General features: G+C 63.6%; 1 protein-coding gene and 1 long non-coding RNA gene across 4 annotated transcripts; one reads left to right on the forward strand and one right to left on the reverse strand.

Moving 5' to 3' along the window:
• The first annotated feature begins 5,731 nt into the window (after positions 1 to 5,731).
• On the forward strand, positions 5,732 to 13,361 carry LOC114806060. 3 transcript variants are annotated; one of them, XR_003754176.2, is made up of 3 exons: positions 5,732 to 5,860; positions 9,967 to 10,055; positions 10,793 to 11,274. It is a non-coding gene; the product is annotated as an uncharacterized LOC114806060 (long non-coding RNA). The 3 variants fall into 3 exon arrangements; XR_003754175.1 differs by lacking the exon at positions 5,732 to 5,860 and adding an exon at positions 13,255 to 13,361 and having other exon boundaries at positions 9,861 to 10,055; positions 10,793 to 11,033; XR_005661232.1 differs by lacking the exon at positions 5,732 to 5,860 and having other exon boundaries at positions 9,861 to 10,055.
• Positions 13,362 to 13,371: 10 nt separating this feature from the next.
• On the reverse strand, positions 13,372 to 17,062 carry LOC114806059 (peptidyl-prolyl cis-trans isomerase FKBP1A). Its single transcript, XM_029048852.2, has 4 exons — positions 16,850 to 17,062; positions 16,234 to 16,281; positions 14,657 to 14,769; positions 13,372 to 13,523 (listed from the first exon to the last, which is right to left on the reverse strand). The coding sequence occupies exons 1-4, from the start codon at positions 16,884 to 16,886 to the stop codon at positions 13,395 to 13,397; spliced, it is 327 nt and encodes a 108-aa protein (XP_028904685.1). The 5' UTR covers positions 16,887 to 17,062; the 3' UTR covers positions 13,372 to 13,394.
• Between the last annotated feature and the right edge of the window lie 1,622 nt (positions 17,063 to 18,684).

The following is an 18,684-nucleotide window of genomic DNA, read 5'->3' on the forward strand; positions in this document are numbered from 1 at the left end:
CTCATCCGGAAAACGGGGTCCGAGACGGGGGACATCACGCGGGACAGGGGCTGGGTCTCCCAAGCGCTGGGCACGGCGCTCTGCACAGTGTAACGGAGGAAGAGACGCGATCGACTGAGCTCTTTCAAGCTCGCCCCCTCCCGCCTCACCTCTAGGCCGAGCGTCTAGTACAGTCCGGCCCGCACACTCGGCTCCCCTAGTGCCGACCCGGTCGGTGTGGCCCGCCTCGTCTCCCTCAGTGCCGACCCCTCGCCCGCGTCCGGCCTCCGGCCCGGAGCTCCCTCCATAGCCGAATCGTACTTTCCAAGCGCTTCGTCCAGTGCGCTGCACGGAGCGAGCGCTCAGTAAATACGATGGAATGAATCGAACGAACGCCGAACCCCCCGCTCTCCCTTCGAAGCCCTCCTGAAACCTCACCTCCTCCAGGAAGCCTTCCCTGGTTGACCCCCCACCCCCAGTGTCCCCACTAGGTGCCAAGAGAGGAGGTGGCGGGTACTCCATCCCCGCCACCCCGATGCGCGTACGTTGTACGTTCCTGGGTCCTCGTCCCGGCTGGGTGCCCTTGGGCAACTCACTCGACCGTCTCTGGGCCTCAGTTTCCCTCCTCTGTCGAAAGGGGATGCCACGGTTGGCCTTGTGATTTCCCCAGCGGTCAGCGTGGTGCTCCGCGGACGGTAGGCGCTCAGTCAATATTACCGGTTGCTCGACGCTTCCCCGAAGGAGTTAGTAAAGTTTACTGTTGTATCGTCCTCCTCCAAGCGCTTAGTCCGGTGCTCTGCGCACAGGAAGCGCTCAATAAATACGATTGAACGAACGAATGAATGTTCAGTCCACAAGAGGTGTTCAAGAACTACTCTGGACCGGCTGATACTCTTCCGAGCGCTCAGCACAGCCCTCTGCGCTTTGTGGGTGCTCAAGATGGATGGATACTCTCCCTGGGGCTTAGTAAAGCGCTCCGTTCACCGTAGGTGCTCAGTAAGTACCCTAGCCTGACTGACACTCTTCCAGGCGCTCAGTACAGCGCTCCGCACTCGGTAGATGTCCAAGAAAGCAGCCTGGCCTAGCGGCGAGAGCACAGGCTGGGGAGTCAGAGGTCGTGGGTTCTAATCCCGGCTCCGCCCCTTGTTTGCTGTGTGACCTTGAGCCAGTCACGTCACTTCTCTGGGCCTCAATTACCTCATCTGGAAAATGGGGACGAAGACTGTGAGCCCCACGGGGGACAGGGACCGTGTCCAACCCGATGACCTTGTATCCGCCCCTGTGCTTAGAACAGTGCCTGGCACATAGTAAGTGCCTAATAAACGCCATTATTATTATTATTATTATCATTACTATCAATAAATAGCATAGGTCGATTGACACTTTGCCAAGGAGTCAGTAATGCGCTCTGCACATAGTAAGTGCTCAATAAATACTCTGGACTGGCTGTGACTCTTTCAAGCGCTCAGTAGATGTTGAATAAATACCCTCGATTGATATTTTGCCAGGGAATCAGTAAAGCGCTCCGGCCCACAGTATTCATACATTCATCCAGTCACATTTATTGAGCGCTTACTGTGTGCAAAGCACTGCGTGCAAAGCGCTTAGGAGAGTCCAATAGAACAAGAATCAGACACATTCCTGCCCACGACAAGCTCACGGCCTACTAGAGGAGGAGGCAGACATCAATAGAAATAACTAATTAGGGAAATAAATAAATTTCGGATCTATACAGATACAGTAGGTGCCCATTAAATACTCAATAAGTGGAAGCGGCGTGGCTCAGCGGCAGGAGCCCGGGCCTGGGAGTCCGAGGTCGTGGGTTCTAATCCCGGCTCCGTCACTTGTCGGCTGTGTGACTTTGGGCAAATCACTTCACTTTTCTGGGCCTCAGTTTCCTCATCTGTAAAATGGGGATGAAGACCGTGAGCTCCACGTGGGACCACCCGATGACCTCGTATCCCCCTCAGCGCTTAGAACAGTGCTCGGCGCTTCACAACCATTATTATTATTATTATTATTATTATTATTATTATTATTATTACTCCGGACTGACGAGACTCTTCCAAGCGCTCAGTCCAGCGCTCTGCCCGCAGTAGAAGCTCAAGAAATAGTAGTGTACTAGGACTGTGAACTCTTCGAGGGCAGGGAATGTGTCTGATGTTCTATTGGACTCTTCCAGGCGCTTAGCTCCGCGCACAGTAAGTGCTCAATAAATACGATTATTATTGTTAAAATAATAATAATAATAATAAGGATGGATGGAGCTACAAGGAAGTCCAGAACCAAGAGTCGTCAGCGCACCCCTGGGCCACTAGGGGGCGCCACGAACCCACGGGAATATACATATTAATGATAATAATTAATAATAATAATAGTAATAATGATAGCATTTGGTAAGCACTTACTGTGTGCCAGGCACTGTACTAAGCGCGCGGGTGCATACAAGCAACTTGGTTTGGACACATTCCCTATGGGTATGTATAGATCTGAAATTTATTTATTTTTATGTATTGATCTATTCATTCATTCAGTCATTCAATCGTATTTATTGAGCGCTCACTGTGTGCGGAGCACTGGACTAAGCCTGTCTGTCTCCCCCTCTGGAGTGTGGGCTCGTTGTGAGCGGGAAAGTGTCTGTTTGTTGTTCTAATGGACGCTCCCAAGCGCCTAGTACAGTGCTCTGCACACAATAAAAGCGATTGAATCAATGATTGGAAATAATAATAATAATAATTATGGTATTTGTTAAGGGCGTTCTATAGGCCAAGCACCGTACTAAGCGCTCGGGTGGGTACAAGCAAATTGGGTTGGGCACTGCCCCTGTGTATAATGTATAGATCTGTTAATGCATTTATTTATGTATTTATCGATTTGTTTTTATTCCCGTCTGTCTCCCCCTCTAGACTGTCGGCTCGTAGTGGGCAGGGACTGTGTCGGTTTGTTGTTCTTTTGGGCGCTCCCAAGCGCTTAGTACAGTGCTCTGCACTCAGTAAAAACTCAATAAATGTGATTGAATGAATGATCGGAAATAATAATAGTATCTGTTGAGCCATCACTTATGTGCCAAGCACTGTTCTAGGCGCCGATACTGGGTGCCTAGGAGTCAAAGGACCTGGGTTCTAATGCGGACTCCGCCACTTAACCCAGCTGTGGTATAATAATAACAGTAATGGTATTTGTTAAGCGCTTCCTATGTGCCAACACTGTTCTAAGCGCTGGCGGAGATACTAGATCATGAGTTTGTCCCACGTGGGCTCAGGGTCTCCATCCCCATTTTACAGAGGCGGGAACTGAGGCCCAGAGAAGTGAAGTGATCGGCCCAAGGCCACGCAGCAGACGAGTGAGAAGCGGCGCGGCTCAGTGGCAAGAGGCCGGGCTGGCGAGTCAGAGGTCGTGGGTTCTAATCCCGACCCCGCCACTTGTCAGCTGGGGGACTTTGGGCAAGTCGCTTCACTTCTCTGGGCCTCAGTGACCTCAGCTGTCAAATGGGGATTAACCGTGAGCCTCACGTGGGCCGACCCGATGACCCTGTATCTTCCCCCGGCGCTTTGAACGGCGCTCTGCCCATAGTAAGCGCTTAACAAATACCGACATTATTATTCTCTGGGCCTCAGTGACCCCATCCGTCAAATGGGAATGGAGACCGTGAGCCCCGTGTGGGACCACCTCATAGCCTTGCATCTCCCCCAGCGCTTAGAACGGTGCTTGTGGCACATGGTAAGCGCTTCGTTCAGTGGAAAGAGCATGGGCTTTGGAGTCCGAGGTCATGAGTTCAAATCCCAGCTCTGCCACATGTCGGCTGTGTGACTGTGGGCGAGTCACTTCACTTCTCGGTGCCTCAGTTCCCTCATCTGTAAAATGGGGATGAAGACTGGGAGCCCCTCGTGGGACGACCCGATTCCCCTGTGTTTACCCCAGCGCTTAGAACGGTGCTCTGCACATAGTAAGCGCTTAACAAATACCAACATTATTACTAGAACCCAGGACCTCCCGGGCCTCCCCACCGAGCCACGCACGCTGCTTAGGCACTTGCTCGGCGTGGACTCTGGGGGACCTGCTGAGCCTCCATCCCCTCCAGCGCTTAGTACAGTGCTTGGCACCAAGTGAGCGCTGACCCCGCCCGCCCCCCCCCCCCCCACAGCGCGCGCGCGCCGGGCCCCGCCCCCCTCCACAGCGCGCGCGCGCCGGGCCCCGCCCCCCTCCCGCAGGCGCGCGCGCCGGGCCCCGCCCCCCTCCTGCAGGCGCGCGCTGGGCCGCCCTTCCCAGAAGCCCCCGCGCGGGGAGGGAGGGCGGTGACGTCAGCGCTGGCGCGCGGCGGCGCGCGGCGGCGGCGGCGGCGGCGGCTCCTTAAAGGGGCAACGCCGGCCCCGCCCCCCGCCACGTGCGCGACGCCCGGGCCCCGCCCGCGAGCGGGCCGGCGCGCGGCCTCTCTTTATTCCCCCCCACCCTAATCATCGTTAGGATGGCATTTCCGGAGCGCGGGGTGGGTGCCAAGCGCTGTTCTAAGCGCTGGGGAAGATGCCAGGTAATCAGATTATCCCCTCGTGGGGCTCCCCAGGCTTCATCCCCATTTTGCAGATGAGGTCCCCGAGGCCCAGAGAGGCGAAGCGACCTGCCCAAAGCCCCCCCAGCTGACAAGCGGCGAGGGCGGGATTCGAACCCACCACCTCCGACTCCCCAGCTCGGCCTCTTGCCACTGGGCCGCGCTGCTTCTGCTCTCCCAAGCGCTCACTACAGTGCTCTGCACGCCGTGAGCGCTCCATAAATACCACCGAATGAATGAATGATTGAATGAATGAAGAGGGAGGAGGAGGAGGAGGAGGAGGCAGGTAAGTTCTGGCCTGTGAGCTCCTTGTGGGCGGCGATTAACTCCATTTATTGCTAATTGGCCTCTCCCAAGCGCTTAGTGCAGTGCTCTGCACGCAGTAAGTGCTCAATAAATACCATTCAATGAATGAATGATTGAATGAATGAAGAGGGAGGAGGAGGCAGGTAAGTTCTGGCCTGTGAGCTCCTTGTGGGCAGGGATTACCTCTAGTTATTGCTAATTAGCCTCTCCCAAGCGCTCAGTACAGTGCTCTGCCCACAGTAAGTGCTCAATAAACCGATTTGTCCATTCCAAGCGCTTAGTACAGTGCTCTGCCCAGAGTAAGTGCTCAATAAATACTATTGAATGAATGAATAAATACCATTGAATGAATGATTGAATGAATGGAGCAGGAGGCAGGTAAATTCTGGCCTGTGAACTCCTTGTGAGCAGGGATTACCTCTATCGGTTGCTAATTGGCCACTCCCAAGCGCTTAGTACAGTGCTCTGCACACAGTACGCGCTCAATAAATACCATTGAATGAATGATCGAATGAATGAAAAGGGAGGAGGAGGAAGAGGCAGGTAACCTATTTACCAACTCGGTTACAGTGGACTCCCCCGGGCGCCCAGTCCAATGCTCTGCCCATAGTAAGCGCTCAATCAATATCATTGATGGATTAATTGATAAGGGAAGGAGGATGGTGGAGTGGGTAGAGCCCGGGCCCGGGAATCATTAGGACCTGGGTTCTAGTCCCGGCTCCGCCAGTTGTCTGCTGGGTGACCTTGGGCCGGTCGCTTCCCTTCTCTGGGCCTCAGTTCCCTCCTCTGCTCAATGGGGATGGAGGCGGTCAGCCCCACGGGGGTCGGGGAATGGGTCCGACCCGAGTGGCTGGGATCCACCCCAGCGCTTAGTACAGTGCTTGATAATATGGGGGGGGGGTGGGGATGAGGAGGAAGGAAGGAGGAGGGAATAGGAAAGGGGGGGGAAGGAGTCCTCTACACTGTCACCTCGTGAACCGGGATCGCGTCTACCAATTCTGCTCCGCTGGACTCTCCCAAACCACACAAGTAAGTGCTCAATAAATAGCATCGACTGACTGACGGAGGGGAGGAAGGATGGCGCAGAGAAGGGGAGGGGGGTGTGGGCAGGGACTGTCACTTGTTTATTGTCATACGGGACTCTCCCAAGCACTCAGTACAGTGCTCTGCACACAGGAAGCGCTCACTAAAAATGAATGAATGAGTGATGAGGAAGGAGAGAAAAAAAAGAAAAGGAAGGTGGGGGGGAGGGAGAAGAGGAGAGGGAGGTGGGAAGGGGAGATGGAAGGAGAAGATAATATTAATAATTGTGGTATTCGTTAAGCGCTTACTCTCTACCAGGCACTGTACAAAGCTCTGTCCCTTGTGGGGCTCACAGTCTTCACCCCCATTTTACAGAGGAGGAAACTGAGACCCAGAAAAGGCTCCAGGCTTTCAGCTCCTTGTGAGCAGGGAACGCGTCTACCAACTCTGTTGGATTGGACGCTCCCAAGCGTTTAATAGTAATGTTGGTATCTGCTAAGCGCTTACTATGCGCAGAGCACCGTTCTAAGCGCTGGGGGAGATCCAGGGTCATCAGGTCGTCCCACGTGAGGCTCACGGTTAATCCCCATTTTACAGATGAGGTCACCGAGGCCCAGAGAAGTGAAGTGCCTTGCCCACAGTCCCACAGCTGACAAGGGGCGGAGCCGGAATTCGAACCCATGACCGCTGACTCCCAAGCCCGGGCTCTTTCCACTGAGCCACGCCGCTTCTCTAGTACAGCGCTCTGCGCGCAGGAAGCGCTCGGCAAATACCATCTGTGGATCGATTCGTATTCACGTCTGTCTCCCCGCCCCTCCCAGACTGTCAGGGAGCAGGTCTACCGGGTCGGATTGGATTCTCCCGAGCGCTTAGGCCACTGCTGAGCGCTCGGTAAATACCGTTAATCGACAGTCACGGTGGGATCTGTCAAGGGCTTATTATGTGCCAGGCGCTGTGCTAGGCACCGGGTTAGATGCAAGATCATCAGGTCCCACGTGGGACCCCCCCAGCCTAAGTAACAGTTAACAGAAGAAGAACCGTGGGCTCTGTTAAGCGCTTACCGTGTGGCGAGCGGCGGTCTAAGCGCCGGGGCAGATACGAGTTAATCAGGGTGGACGCGGCCCCCGTCCCACACGGCGGGAGGGATTGGATCCCCATTTGACAGATGAGGAAACTGAGGCCCGGAGGAGCGAAGCGACTCGCCCAAGGGACCGAAAAATAACGATAATAGCCATAATGATGGTATTTGTTAAGCGCTGACTCGGTGACAAGTGATAAGCGCCGGTCGAATCGAATCCCCATCTGACCCTCCCCCCTGCACCAACTCCAAAACAGAAGGTGAGCCCAGCTGAAACCCGGGTGCTTATTTACATATCATTTTGCTTACCGTCTGTTTATTTTTTTATGCCAGCGGGAGCGTTTGTGTCCCCTAAAGCACTTGGAGACTCACCCCACCCCCACATTCAATCAGTCAATCGTATCTATTGAGCGCTCACTGTGTGCCGAGCACTGTACCAAGCGCCCGGGAGAGTCCAGTACGGCGATAGAACGGACCCATTCCCCGCCCGCAACGGGCTTTGCGGCTGCATCCTTATCTCCCCCCCCCCCCCCCCGCCCCTTCCCCCATCCGGATTTATTTTCAGACCGGTCTCCCCCTCCGGACTGTCGGCGGGGATCGGTTCTGGCGGATCGGACTCTCCCAAGCGCTCGGCACGGCGCCCTGCACACAGTAGGCGTTGGGGAAAGGGTACCGACCCATCGCCGGCCACGGCGGCGGGAGAGCTCGGGAGAAGACGGGGGTTCCCGTGAAGCGGCGCGGCCCAAGGGGTAGAGCCCAGGCCTGGGCGTCAGGAGGATCTGGGTTCCGATCCCGCCTCCGTCCCCCGTCTGCGGTGTGACCTCGGGCAAGTGGCTCCTCGGGGCCTCGGCTCCCTCCTCCGTAAAATGGGGATGAAGACCGTGAGCCCCGGGGGGGACGGGGACTGGGTCCGACCCGATTAGCTTGCGCTCGGAACAGCGCCTGACCCAGAGTAAGCGCTCCACAGATAGCACGGTTACCACGATGACGACGGAAGGGGAATAGTGATAATTGCGGTATCTGTTGAGCGCTCACTGCGGGCCGGCCAGACGCTACCTGGGCGAGTACAGCGTACTGGCGCGCGATGAGCGTCGCGGCTTCCGTTTCCCACCCGGTGCGCTCCGCCAGTTTTGAGGAGCGGATGGGCGACCGCTTCTCGAGACCCTCCGGCGGTCGCCCGTCCGCCTCGGCGCCAAACAGAGGCTCGTCCCCTTCGGCTTCGAAGCCGTCCGTCCCCCGTCCCTTCCCGCCGCCCCCGGCCGATCGTCCGGTACGGCCCGGCCCGGCCGCGTTGGGCTCCCCTCACGCCAACGGGCCTGGCTGGGTCCCGTGTGGCCGCCGGGCCCCGACCCCCCTCACGGACCGTCGCCCTCCCCCCGTTTCGAAGCCTTTTTGAAGGCCCGCCTCCTCGCCGATTCAATCGTATTTCTTGAGCGTCTACCGTGTGCAGAGCGCTATGCTAAGTGCTTGGGAGAGTCCAGTACAGCAATAGAGACAATCCCTGCCCACAAGAAGCTCCCTATCTAGAGGGGGGGGGGGGGGGGCAGACAGACATCCATACAAGTGAACGGGCATCGACAGAATTAAATGTGAACGGTGTGAGGCGGGGACGGGGGGGAAGAGCAAAGGGAGCCAGTCGGGAAGCCAAGAGCGTCCCGTTTGATACGGAGGTTGGATGGGCGAGCGCCGGAGGTTTTCGAGGAGGGGGGTGACGCGCCCCGAACGTTTCCGTGGAAGAACGACGCGGGCAGCGGGGTGAAGTACGGACCGGAGCGGGGAGAGGTTGGCAGGTGGGCGAGGAGGCCGAGGCGGGCATCCGGGCAGGACGGCACCAGCGACGGTACTGGTGCCGTAGCGGTTCGGATGGAGAGGGGAGGGCAGATTTTAACCACGGCGTGAAGGATTTGGCGACGGATTGGATGAGGGGAGCGAAGGATGGCGGCGAGGATCGGGCCCCGTGAGACGGGCGGGACGGCGCCGCCGTCTACGGCGACGGGAGAGTCCGAGGGGGTGGGGTTCGGGCGGGAAGACGAGGAGCTCCGTTTTGGACGCTTTAAGCCGGAGGTGACCGGAGGACCTCCGAGCAGAGAGGTCCCGGAGGCGGGAGGCGGCGGAGAGGGAGATTTGGGAATAGTCCGCGTGGAGGTGGGGGTGGAAGCGGTGGGAGGGAACGAGGAGTCCTCTCGGGGAGTCGGGGCAGACGGAGAAGGGGACCAGGGACGGAGGGATCTGCGCGGTGCGGGGGCGGGAGGCGGCCGGACGGAAGGGGGGAGAACCGGGAGAGGACGGGGTCGGCGAAGCCGAGGTCGGACGACGTTTCCGGGAGAAGGAGGAGGTCCACGGGGTCAAAGGCGGCTGAGAGGTCGAGGGGGATCGGGATGGAATAGGAGCCGTTGGATTTGGCGGGAAGGAGGCCATCGATGAGCCGTGAGAGGGCCTTCCCTGACTAGACCCCCCCTTTCCTCTTCTCCCACTCCCTTCCGCCTCGCTCCCCTCATTCATCCCCCCGCCACTCACGTCCTTATCCGTCACTTCTTTCTTTCTGTTCACCTCTGTCTCTCCCCCTTTAGGCCGTGAGCTCGTTGGGAGCAGGGAATGGGTCCGTTCAGTGTTGTATTGGACTCTCCCAAGCGCGCAGCCCAGTGCTCTGCACCCGGGAAGCGCTCAATAAATACAATTGAATGAATGTGCCCCTTTACCTTTGCCTAGAGGTTTAGTATCCAGATCTGGGTTGTAATCCCAGCTCCGCCACGTGTGTGACCTGGGGGGGTGTTTCCTCTCTGTGCCTCAGTTTCCTCCCTCTTAGACTGTAGGTTTGGGCCTGTCTCTGATCTGATTATCTTGTAGGTGTCCAGTGCTCAGCACAGCGCTTACCCAAGTCCTCTAGACCGTCGGCTCCTTGTGGGCAAGGGACGCGTCTACCCACTCTGTTGGATTGGACTCCCCCAAGCGCTCCGTCCAGTGCTCTGCCCACAGCAAGCGCGCAATAAATGCGACCGAATGAACCCACACCCATCTGCGGTCTCGTTTTCAGCCAGGCCGGCCGAGTCCTCCTCCGCCTCTGGACTCCGGTGGGGTCGCGGGGTCCCCACCCCCAAAAGACTTCCGCCGCGCGTGGCGAAGGTAAGGAGGGGGGGCGATGGTGGTTGAGAAAAGCCAGCATAAAGCATTTTTATTGCAATAATAAAACTTGAGGAGGAGGAGATTCGGGGAGGGGGAGATCAGGGGTGGCGGCGACATCTTTCACCAATCACAACACAGGCGGGGGTCGGGAGGGAAGGTGGGGGGGGCGCCCGGATCTGGTCACCTTGGGGGGGGGGGGGGGAGCTCGCCCTCAAAAAACCCAGCCGGGGGTGGGGGGACGTCCACATCTCGCCGCCCTCCCCCCGGGGGGGGGAACCCCCTTCCACACCCCTCCTCGACCCGCGGGATCGATTTAAGCCAAGCAGGCCGCGACGATCCAAACCTGAGGGGGGCCGAGGCGGGGGTTTGGGTGGGGGGGCTTTGGCCCCGTCTCCTCATGGGGGGGGGGGGGGGGATGTCCCGTCCCCCCTCCCCCTCCGCCGTGCCGAAACCCAGGGCCGGCGGCTCTAACCCTGCCCGCGTGCGACCCCGGAAAGACCTCTCCCCCCCCAACCGCCACCACCCTCCCCCCCGCCCCCCAACCCACAAAAAAATATACATTATATAAGACGAAGTATAGTTTCTAGACGAGGCCGGTGAGAGGGGGGAGCGGGGCGGACGGAAGCGGGACGGGGGGCTGCCCCTGGCTGGGGGGTGGGGACCTCTCCGGGTCGGGGGGAGGAGGGGGCGCAGAGGGTTGGGGGGTCCAGACAAACTCGTGTGCGTTCTCTTCCAAGCTGACGTTCCGGATTCGGCCACGGTCCGAGCCTGAGGAGGGACAGAGACACGGCGCGGAGGCGGCGGGGTTGGTCGGGGTCTCCGTGGGATCATCATCATCATCATCATCATCATCATCCCGGCATCCGTCGAGCGCTTCCTCTGGGCCGAGCGCCGTTCTAAGCGCCGGGCTGGATCCGGCTTTATCGCGTTGGACCCGGGCCCCCGTGGGACTCACAACTCTTCACCCCCGTTTTCCAGGTGAGGGAACGGAGGCCCGGAGAAGCGCAGTGACTCTCCCGAGGTCAGCCGGCAGACGAGGGACGGAGCCGGGACGGGAACCCGGGTCCCTCTGACTCCCGGGTCCGGGGCTCTACCCGCCGGGCCGCCCTGCGCGTCACTGCAACAGCGGGTAGCCACGTGTCCCCTGCCCTCAACCTACACGAGGACTCCAAAATTCACCATTTTGGCCACTCCGACTTATATTATAATTATGATGATATCTGTTAAGCGCTTGCTCTGGGCCGGGCCCTGTACTGAACGCTGGGGTGTGGAGCCGAGCTACCTGGGTCGGACCCAGCCCCCCGTCCCCCGGGGGGCTCACGGTCTGGAGAAGGAAAGGGAGCCGGGATGCGGATTCCGGCCTTCCGGCTCCCTTCTCTTTCCTGTCGTCTCTCCCTCCGTGCCCTTCGGGTCCGGCCCGGCCCGGCCCCCGACCGCCGAGGCCCCCGCCTCCCCACCCCCCCCCTCCACGTCTCCCTGGGCCGGGCTACCAGTTTCTCCGGGGGGGGGGGGGGCGGGGAGAGAAACGGCGGGAGGACGACGAGGAGGACGAGAAGCGGAGGAGGAAGGGAGGAAGAGGAGGTGGAGGAAGATGAGGAAAATGAGGACGAGGACGAAGAGGAGAAAAGGAAGAGGTGGTGGAGGAAGATGAGGAAAAGGAGGAGGACAGAGGAAGACGAGAAGAAGGGGAGAAAAGGAAGAGGTGGAAGAAGATGAGGAGAAGAGGAGGACAAGGAAGATGAGGAAAATAAGGAGGACGAGAAGAAGGGGAGAAAAGGAAGAGGTGGAAGAAGATGAGGAGAAGAGGAGGACAAGGAAGATGAGGAGGAAAATAAGGAGGACGAGAAGAAGGGGAGAAAAGGAAGAGGTGGAAGAAGATGAGGACAAGGAAGATGAGGAGGAAAATAAGGGGGGGGGGGGAGGGGAGGGGGAGGCGGAGGCAGCGGCTTGGGCCTTGTCGCCCGCTCCTGACTCAGTCCTTTCCGCTCTCCATTCCCAACCCAGCCTGCACTGTAAACTTCCCCTTCTTTCCTTCCTTCCTTCCTTCCGGAGGGCCCAGATGTCTCAGCGACTACAATGGTGGAGACCCCCCCCCCCTCCCCCCCAGCCCCCTCTCAACCCACCCCCGCCGCGCCCAGCCCGCCCGCGCCAAATACCAACTGCGGCCTCGGGGACAGGCCGGGGCCCGGCCGTCGGGCGACCCTGGGCCGGGCGCTCCTCCGGGCCTCGGTTCCCTCACCCGGGAAATGGGTCGAAGACCGTGAGCCCCGACTGACTCGAATCGACCCCCGCGCCCGGTACGGTGCCCGGCCCGTAGCGGGCGCTTAACGGATACCATTTAAAAAGGACAAGGAAAAGATGCCTGGGTCTCGATCCCTCCTCTCCTCACGTAGTCGTCGTCACCCGAGCTATCTGTGAAGTGCTTACCGTGCGCCGAGCGCCGTACCAAGCGCCGGGAGAGATCCGGGACCCCCGGGTCAGCGTCCCCGCCCCACGCGGGGCTCCCGGTCCCGAGGGGAGGGAGAGCAGGGACTGAATCCCTATTTTCCAGCGGAGGAAACCGAGGCCCGGAGGGCCGAAGTGACTCGCCCGAGGTGCCACGGCAGGCCCGGGCTGAGAACCCGGGTCCTCCGACTCCCAGGACGGGGCTCCTCCCGCTAGGCCGCCCCGCCTCCCTCTCGTCCCCTCTTTTCCGGCGACGCGACCGAGGCCGGGGGGGCGGGGGGGGGTGGGGTGACCGGCCCGAGGTCACGCGGCGGAGGCGAGGCGATCGGCTCGAACCCAGTCCCCGTCCCCCGCGGGGCTCGCGCTCCTCCCCCCCGTCTTCCAGACGAGGGAACCGAGGCCCCGAGGAGTGCGGTGACCGGCCCAAGGTCCCCCAGCAGGCAAGTGACTGCCGCTATTTACCGCTACTCCTCCTCCTGCCGCCACCGATCATAACGGCGGCATCCGTTAAGCGCTCGCTAGGGGCCGAGCACCGTTCTAAGCGCTGCCGCTCCTCCGAAGAGAAGCCGCGTGGCCTAGCGGGTAGAGCCCGCGCCGGGGGAGTCGGAAGGTCACGGGTTCCGATCCCGGCTCCGCCGCGGGACCCTGGGCGAGTCGGTTCGCTTCTCCGGGCCTCCCTCCCCCCTTCCGTAAAACGGGCGTTCGGACCGTGAGCCCCACGGGGGACCGCCTCACGACCCCGTGTCTCCCCCAGCGCTCAGAACACAGTAAGCGCCCGAGAAGCCCCGTCGTCGCCATCGCTACGGCCGCCCCCGTGAGTCGGGAGCACGGGGTGGGGAGGGGGGTTCCCGGCGTGACTTACCCCGGGGGGGGGGGGGGGGGGGGGGCCGGGGGTCACTCCAGCTTGAGGAGCTCCACGTCGAAGACGAGGGTGGCGTTGGGCGGGATGATGCCCGGGTGGCCGGTGGCCCCGTAGGCGAAGTCGGGCGAGATGGTCATCTTGGCTCTCTGGCCCACGCTCATCTGAAGAGGGACGAGAGGCGGCGGCGGCGGCCGGGCCTGGGTCCGGGTCCCTCCACCCCCCCACCCCCCCGGGTCCCTCGGCCGTCTCTGCCGGGCGAGGGGCGCCGGACCGGGCGCCGGGGACCATCCGACGCGCACCGATCCCTGCCCGCGTGGCGCCGACCGTCGGCGCCGTCCCCGCCCTCTACGAGCCGACCGTCGGTCGACGGCAGCCGCTGAACGCCCGCCGCGGGAGGAGCCCCGGACCGAGCGCCCGGGGAGCCGACGGCAGACGCCGTCCCCGTGCTCGAGACCTCTCGGTCGGCTCCTCGCGGGGCAGCCGACTGGGGTTTGTTGTACTGCCCTCTCCCCATCGTCTACTACAGCGCTCCGCCCGCGGGAGGCGCCGGATCAGTACGAACGCACGGAACGGACGGCATCGAGCGCCGCTCCGGGCGGGGCACGAGAGTCAGCGGACACGGTCCCGGCAGTCGAGCGGAGAGTCGACGAATAATAATAAAAACGATAACACCCGTAGCGTCTGTTAAGCGCTTATCACGCGCCGGACCCCGCGTTAAGCGCCGGGACGGAGACGAGCAAATGGGGTTGGACGCGGTCCCCGTCCCCCGTGAGGCTCACCGTCTCCATCCCCCTTTTACAGCCGAGGTAACCGAGGCCCGGAGGAGGGAGGCGACTCGCCCGAGGTCACCCGGCAGACGAGGGGCGCGGTGGGGATTAGAACCCGTGACCTCCTGACCGCCCCCCAAGGCCCGGGTTCCACCCTCCACGCCATGCCGCTTCTCCAAAAGTTCAGCCCGGAGGCCCCGACCGGCACGCGGACGCCGTTTCGATCCGCGCTGTTCACGGAGCGCTCCCGGCGTGCGGAGCGCACCCCACCGAGCGCCCGGGGGAGGCCGACCCGACGGCATCTCCGGGCCCGGCCCGTCGCCCCCAAAGGGCGGAAGCCCCTCGCGGGCGGGCGGACGGGTCCCTCCTCCGTCCCGTCCGGTCCCCGGCGCCCGGTACGCCGCCCCGCGCCCGACGGGCGCTGGGTGAGCCCCGCGGAGACTACCGGGGCGTCGGGCAAATGGTCCCGGCGGACGGACGCGGGGGCGGGAGGGAGGGGCCGAGAGAGGCGCGGAGGCGGGGCCCACCTGAGCCACTCCTTCCTCCCAGCCGCGGATGACTTCCTGTTTGCCCATGACGAACTTGAAAGGCTTGTTCCTGTCCCGCGACGAGTCGAACTTCTTCCCGTCTTCCAGCAACCCTGGGAGGAACCGGGGGACGGGACCGTCAGGGCCCGGGGAAGGGCGGGCGGGGGAGACCCGGCCGAGGGGCGAGCCAGGCCCAGGCCGCCGGATTCGCACTCGCGCTTTTCGCTCAGAGCTTCGGCCCGTCCCCTGGACGATCCGGGCCCGTCGCCCGCCACCCACAAACCCGGACCCTCTCCCTTCCGCCCCCGCGACCGGCGTTGGGGCTTCCGACGGTATCCGTCGGACGCCCACGGAGCGCCGGGCGCCTACGGAGCGCCGGGCGGCGGGGGGGGGGGGGCCCGGCCGATCGGGCGGGACCGCGGCCCTCGGGGGGCCCACGGGCTCCCGTCGCCGTTCGACGGGAGGAGGGAGGCGAAACGACCGGCCCGAGGTCACCCGGGGGGCGGAGGCGGGACGAGAACCCGGGCCCCGGGAGGTTCCGGCGCTTCTCGGGGGTGGGCGGGACGGGCGGCGCGAGGCGGCCCTCCCGTCGCCCTCCGGGCTACCGTGCCCCCCGCGACGTCACGCCTCGCCGGGGCAGCGGGCGCTCGGCGGCGCTCCCCGGCCCGCGGCCCCGCTCCTCTCCTCCCCGGCGCCCGGCGCGGGGCCCCGCACGCGGCGGCAGCCGCCCCGGAACCACCGGCGACCGACTCCACCGGACCCTCCCCGGCGGGCGCTCGGTAAGCGGCGCCGGCCGACCCTTTCCTAACTCTGGCGGACTCTCCCGAGCGCCCCGCGCGCGGCGGCCGTCTCGCGACGGACGTTCCCGAACCCTCGGCGCGGCGCTCGATAGAGAGCATCGGCCGACCGTCCCCTAACTCTGGCGGGCTGTCCCGGGCGTCCCGTACGGTGCCCCCGACGGAGCGGCCGCTCCACGGACGCCCACGCCCGTCTCCCGACTCCAGGGGACCCTCCCGGACGCCCGGCCCGGCGCTCCGCACGCGGCGGGTGCTCGGTCAATAGCGGCGGCGGCGGTCCCGCATCCGCCGTCTTCTCGCGGACGCCGGGCCCGGCGCTCCGGGCAAAGCGGGCGCCGGACGGTCGGCTCCACGAGGGCGGGGGTGGCCTCTCCCGACTCGACCGGACCCTCCCCGCCGCTCGCCGCGGCGCTCCGCACGTGGCAGGCGCCCATCGAGCACCGGGAATCTACCGGTCGACGGGGCGGAGGGTCCTCGCGGTCGCGCCGCAGGCGCTCGGCGAGCGGAACCGACGGCCCGCCGGCCGGGTCGGCGGCGTCGGGGCCCGCCCGGGGAGGTCGAGCGACCCGGCCGAGGTGACCGGGCCGGGCCCGGGGGGCGGGGGGAGAGGCGTGTGCGACGGCGGGGAGCGTGAGAGACGCCGGCAGGCGTCTGGACGCTACCCGGTGGGGTGCGGGGGGCGGACCGGGGGGGGGTGGCGGCCGGAGACAGAGAGGACAATGTGTGTGCGTGTGCGTGTCGTGGCGTCCCCCCCTCGCCGTCACCCGTCCGGGCGCTCACCTGTGTAGTGGACGACGCACGTCTGGCCGCGCTTCGGGAAGGTGCGTCCTGGGGGGGCAAGGAGGGACACGGTCAGGGGGTCGCGGGACCCCCCGGGGGGGAGAGACGCAGAGACAGACACAGACAGAGAGAAGCCCGGCCGAGGGAGGAGGGAGGAGGGAGGAGGAGGAGGAGGAAGAGAGCAGAGAGGGCGGGGGCGGCCAGAACAGAGGGTACTGCCGGGGGGGGGGGGGGAGGGGGAGCAGGCGGGCTGGGGAGGAAGGGGGGCGGGGGGAAAAGGGAGCCCTGAGCAGGAAGGAAGGGGGCAGGGGAGCAAAAGGGACAGGAACGGGGGGGGGGGGGCCGGAGGAGGAAGGAAAGGGAGCCGGGGAGCGCGGGGGAGCGCGGGGGGAAGGAGAGAAAGAGGCAAGGGAGCAGGGGGGAGGAGGAAAGGGGGCAGGGGAGCACCGCGGGGGAGAGCAGGGAGGGAGGCAAGGGAGCACGGGGGGGGGAGGAGGAGGAGGGAGGGGAGCACGGGGGAGACGGGGCGGGGGCAGGAGGAACAGGGGCAGGGGAGGCACCGTGGGGGGGGGGGAGCAGGAGGGAGGCGCAGATCCGGGGCTCGCCGTCGTCTCACCGTCTCCGGGGGCGATGGTCTCCACCTGCACGCCCATGGCGGGGGGAGGGGAGGGGGGGGCCGCTCTGTGCGCGTGTGTCTGCGTGTGTGCGGGACGCTGCGCGGCACGCTGGGCGAGCGGGAGCGGGAGCGGGAGCAGGAGGAAGCGGCGGCAGCGGCGGCGGCGAGTCCGGACTGCGCCCGGCCGGAGCAGAGTCGGCGCACGTGCGCGCCCTCGCGTCCCGCCCCCGCTCTCTTCCCCCCCCCCCCCGCGGGCGCGCGCACGCACGACGTCGCCGCCCCCGCCGTCCCGGCATGCCCCGCGACCCGCCCCGCCGCCATCTTGGGCCCCCGCCGCCCCTTCCCCCCCCCGGCCCCCAGCCCCAGGGGCGCCCACTCTAAGCCGGCCCTCACGGGACGAGGAGGGGGGAAACCCGCCTCCCTCCTGGGGCTGGCGGGCTTAGTGATTAAAAAAAAACCACCCCCACGGGGGCCTTTTTTTCCGGGAAAAACGGGGCTGCGCTCTTAGGCCTTCTGCCGCGAGGAGGACGGTCCTCACCGTGGTGGCGGTCAAGTGTTAGCGATGATGGCGCCGCTCTCCGTTAAGCGCTTACCACGTGCCGAGCGCCGGGGGAGAGACGGGAGGCCCGCGGGCTTCGTCCCCGTTTGACAGACGAGGTCGCCGAGGCGTGACTCGAGTGAAGCCTCTGGCCCCCAGCCCCCCAGCTGACGAGCGGCGGCGGGGGGGGATTAGAACCCACGACCCCTGACCCGCGAGCCCGGGTCGCCGCTCACCGTGCGACAGACACCGTGCGGCCGCGACGACGGTCGTGGCCTCTGTCGGAACCGCGCCCCGCACCGCGACGGTGTCCGTCGAGCGCTTACCGTGCGCCGCGCGCCGGACCGAGCCCGAGCCGACCGTTCGCGGTCCCCGTCCCCGTTTTCCGGATGAGGGGACCGAGGCCCGGGGGAGGACAGCGACCGGCCCGGGGTCGCGGGGCGGACGAGGGCCGGGGCGGGGATTAGAACCCAGGTCCTCAGGCTCCCGGGCTCTACCCGCTACGCCCTGCGGCTCCTGGGCGCGTAGCGTGTGCTGAGCGCTGGGGGCGACGCCCGGCCTACAAGTTGAATGACGCCGCCGCCGCCGGTGGTACCTGTTAAACGCTCACTCCGCGCCGGGCCACGGACTAAGCGCCGGGGCGGATGCGGAACGATCAGTCCCCGATGGGGCTCGCCGTCTTAAGTGATTATGATTATTGCGTTGGCAGCGATGATAAAAAAGGTGACGACCATCATCGTGGTGTTAAGTGCTTACTACGTGCCGGGGACCGGACTGAGCGGTGGGGTGGATCCAAGCTAACCGGGTGGGACCCGGGCCCCGGGCCCCGTGGGGCTCACGGTCACCGTCCCCGTTGGACGGTGGAGGGAACTGAGGCCCAGACAGGTGAAGTGACTTGGCCAGGGTCACTCGGCAGGCAAGGGGAGGAGCTGGGGTGAGACTATTAAGGACGGTGATCGTTAGGTGTTTACTACGTGCCGTGCACCGTTCTAAGCGCCGGAGGATAATGATGTTGGTATCTGTTAAGCGCTCACTATGTGCCGAGCACCGTTCTAAGCGCTGGGGGAGACACAGGGGAATCGGGTGGTCCCACGTGGGGCTCACGGTCTTCATCCCCGTTTTACAGATGAGGGAACTGAGGCGCAGAGAAGTGAAGTGACTCGCCCAGAGTCACACGGCCGACGAGTGGCCGAGCTGGGATTCGAACCCATGAACTCCGACTCCAAAGCCCGTGCTCTTTCCACTGAGCCACGCTGCTTCTCAGCGTGAGAACCCAGGTCCCTCTGATCTCCAGGCC

The sequence above is a fragment of the Ornithorhynchus anatinus genome, chromosome 21 (assembly GCF_004115215.2).
Source record: "Ornithorhynchus anatinus isolate Pmale09 chromosome 21, mOrnAna1.pri.v4, whole genome shotgun sequence".
In the NCBI taxonomy this organism is placed as follows: Eukaryota; Metazoa; Chordata; class Mammalia; order Monotremata; family Ornithorhynchidae; genus Ornithorhynchus; species Ornithorhynchus anatinus.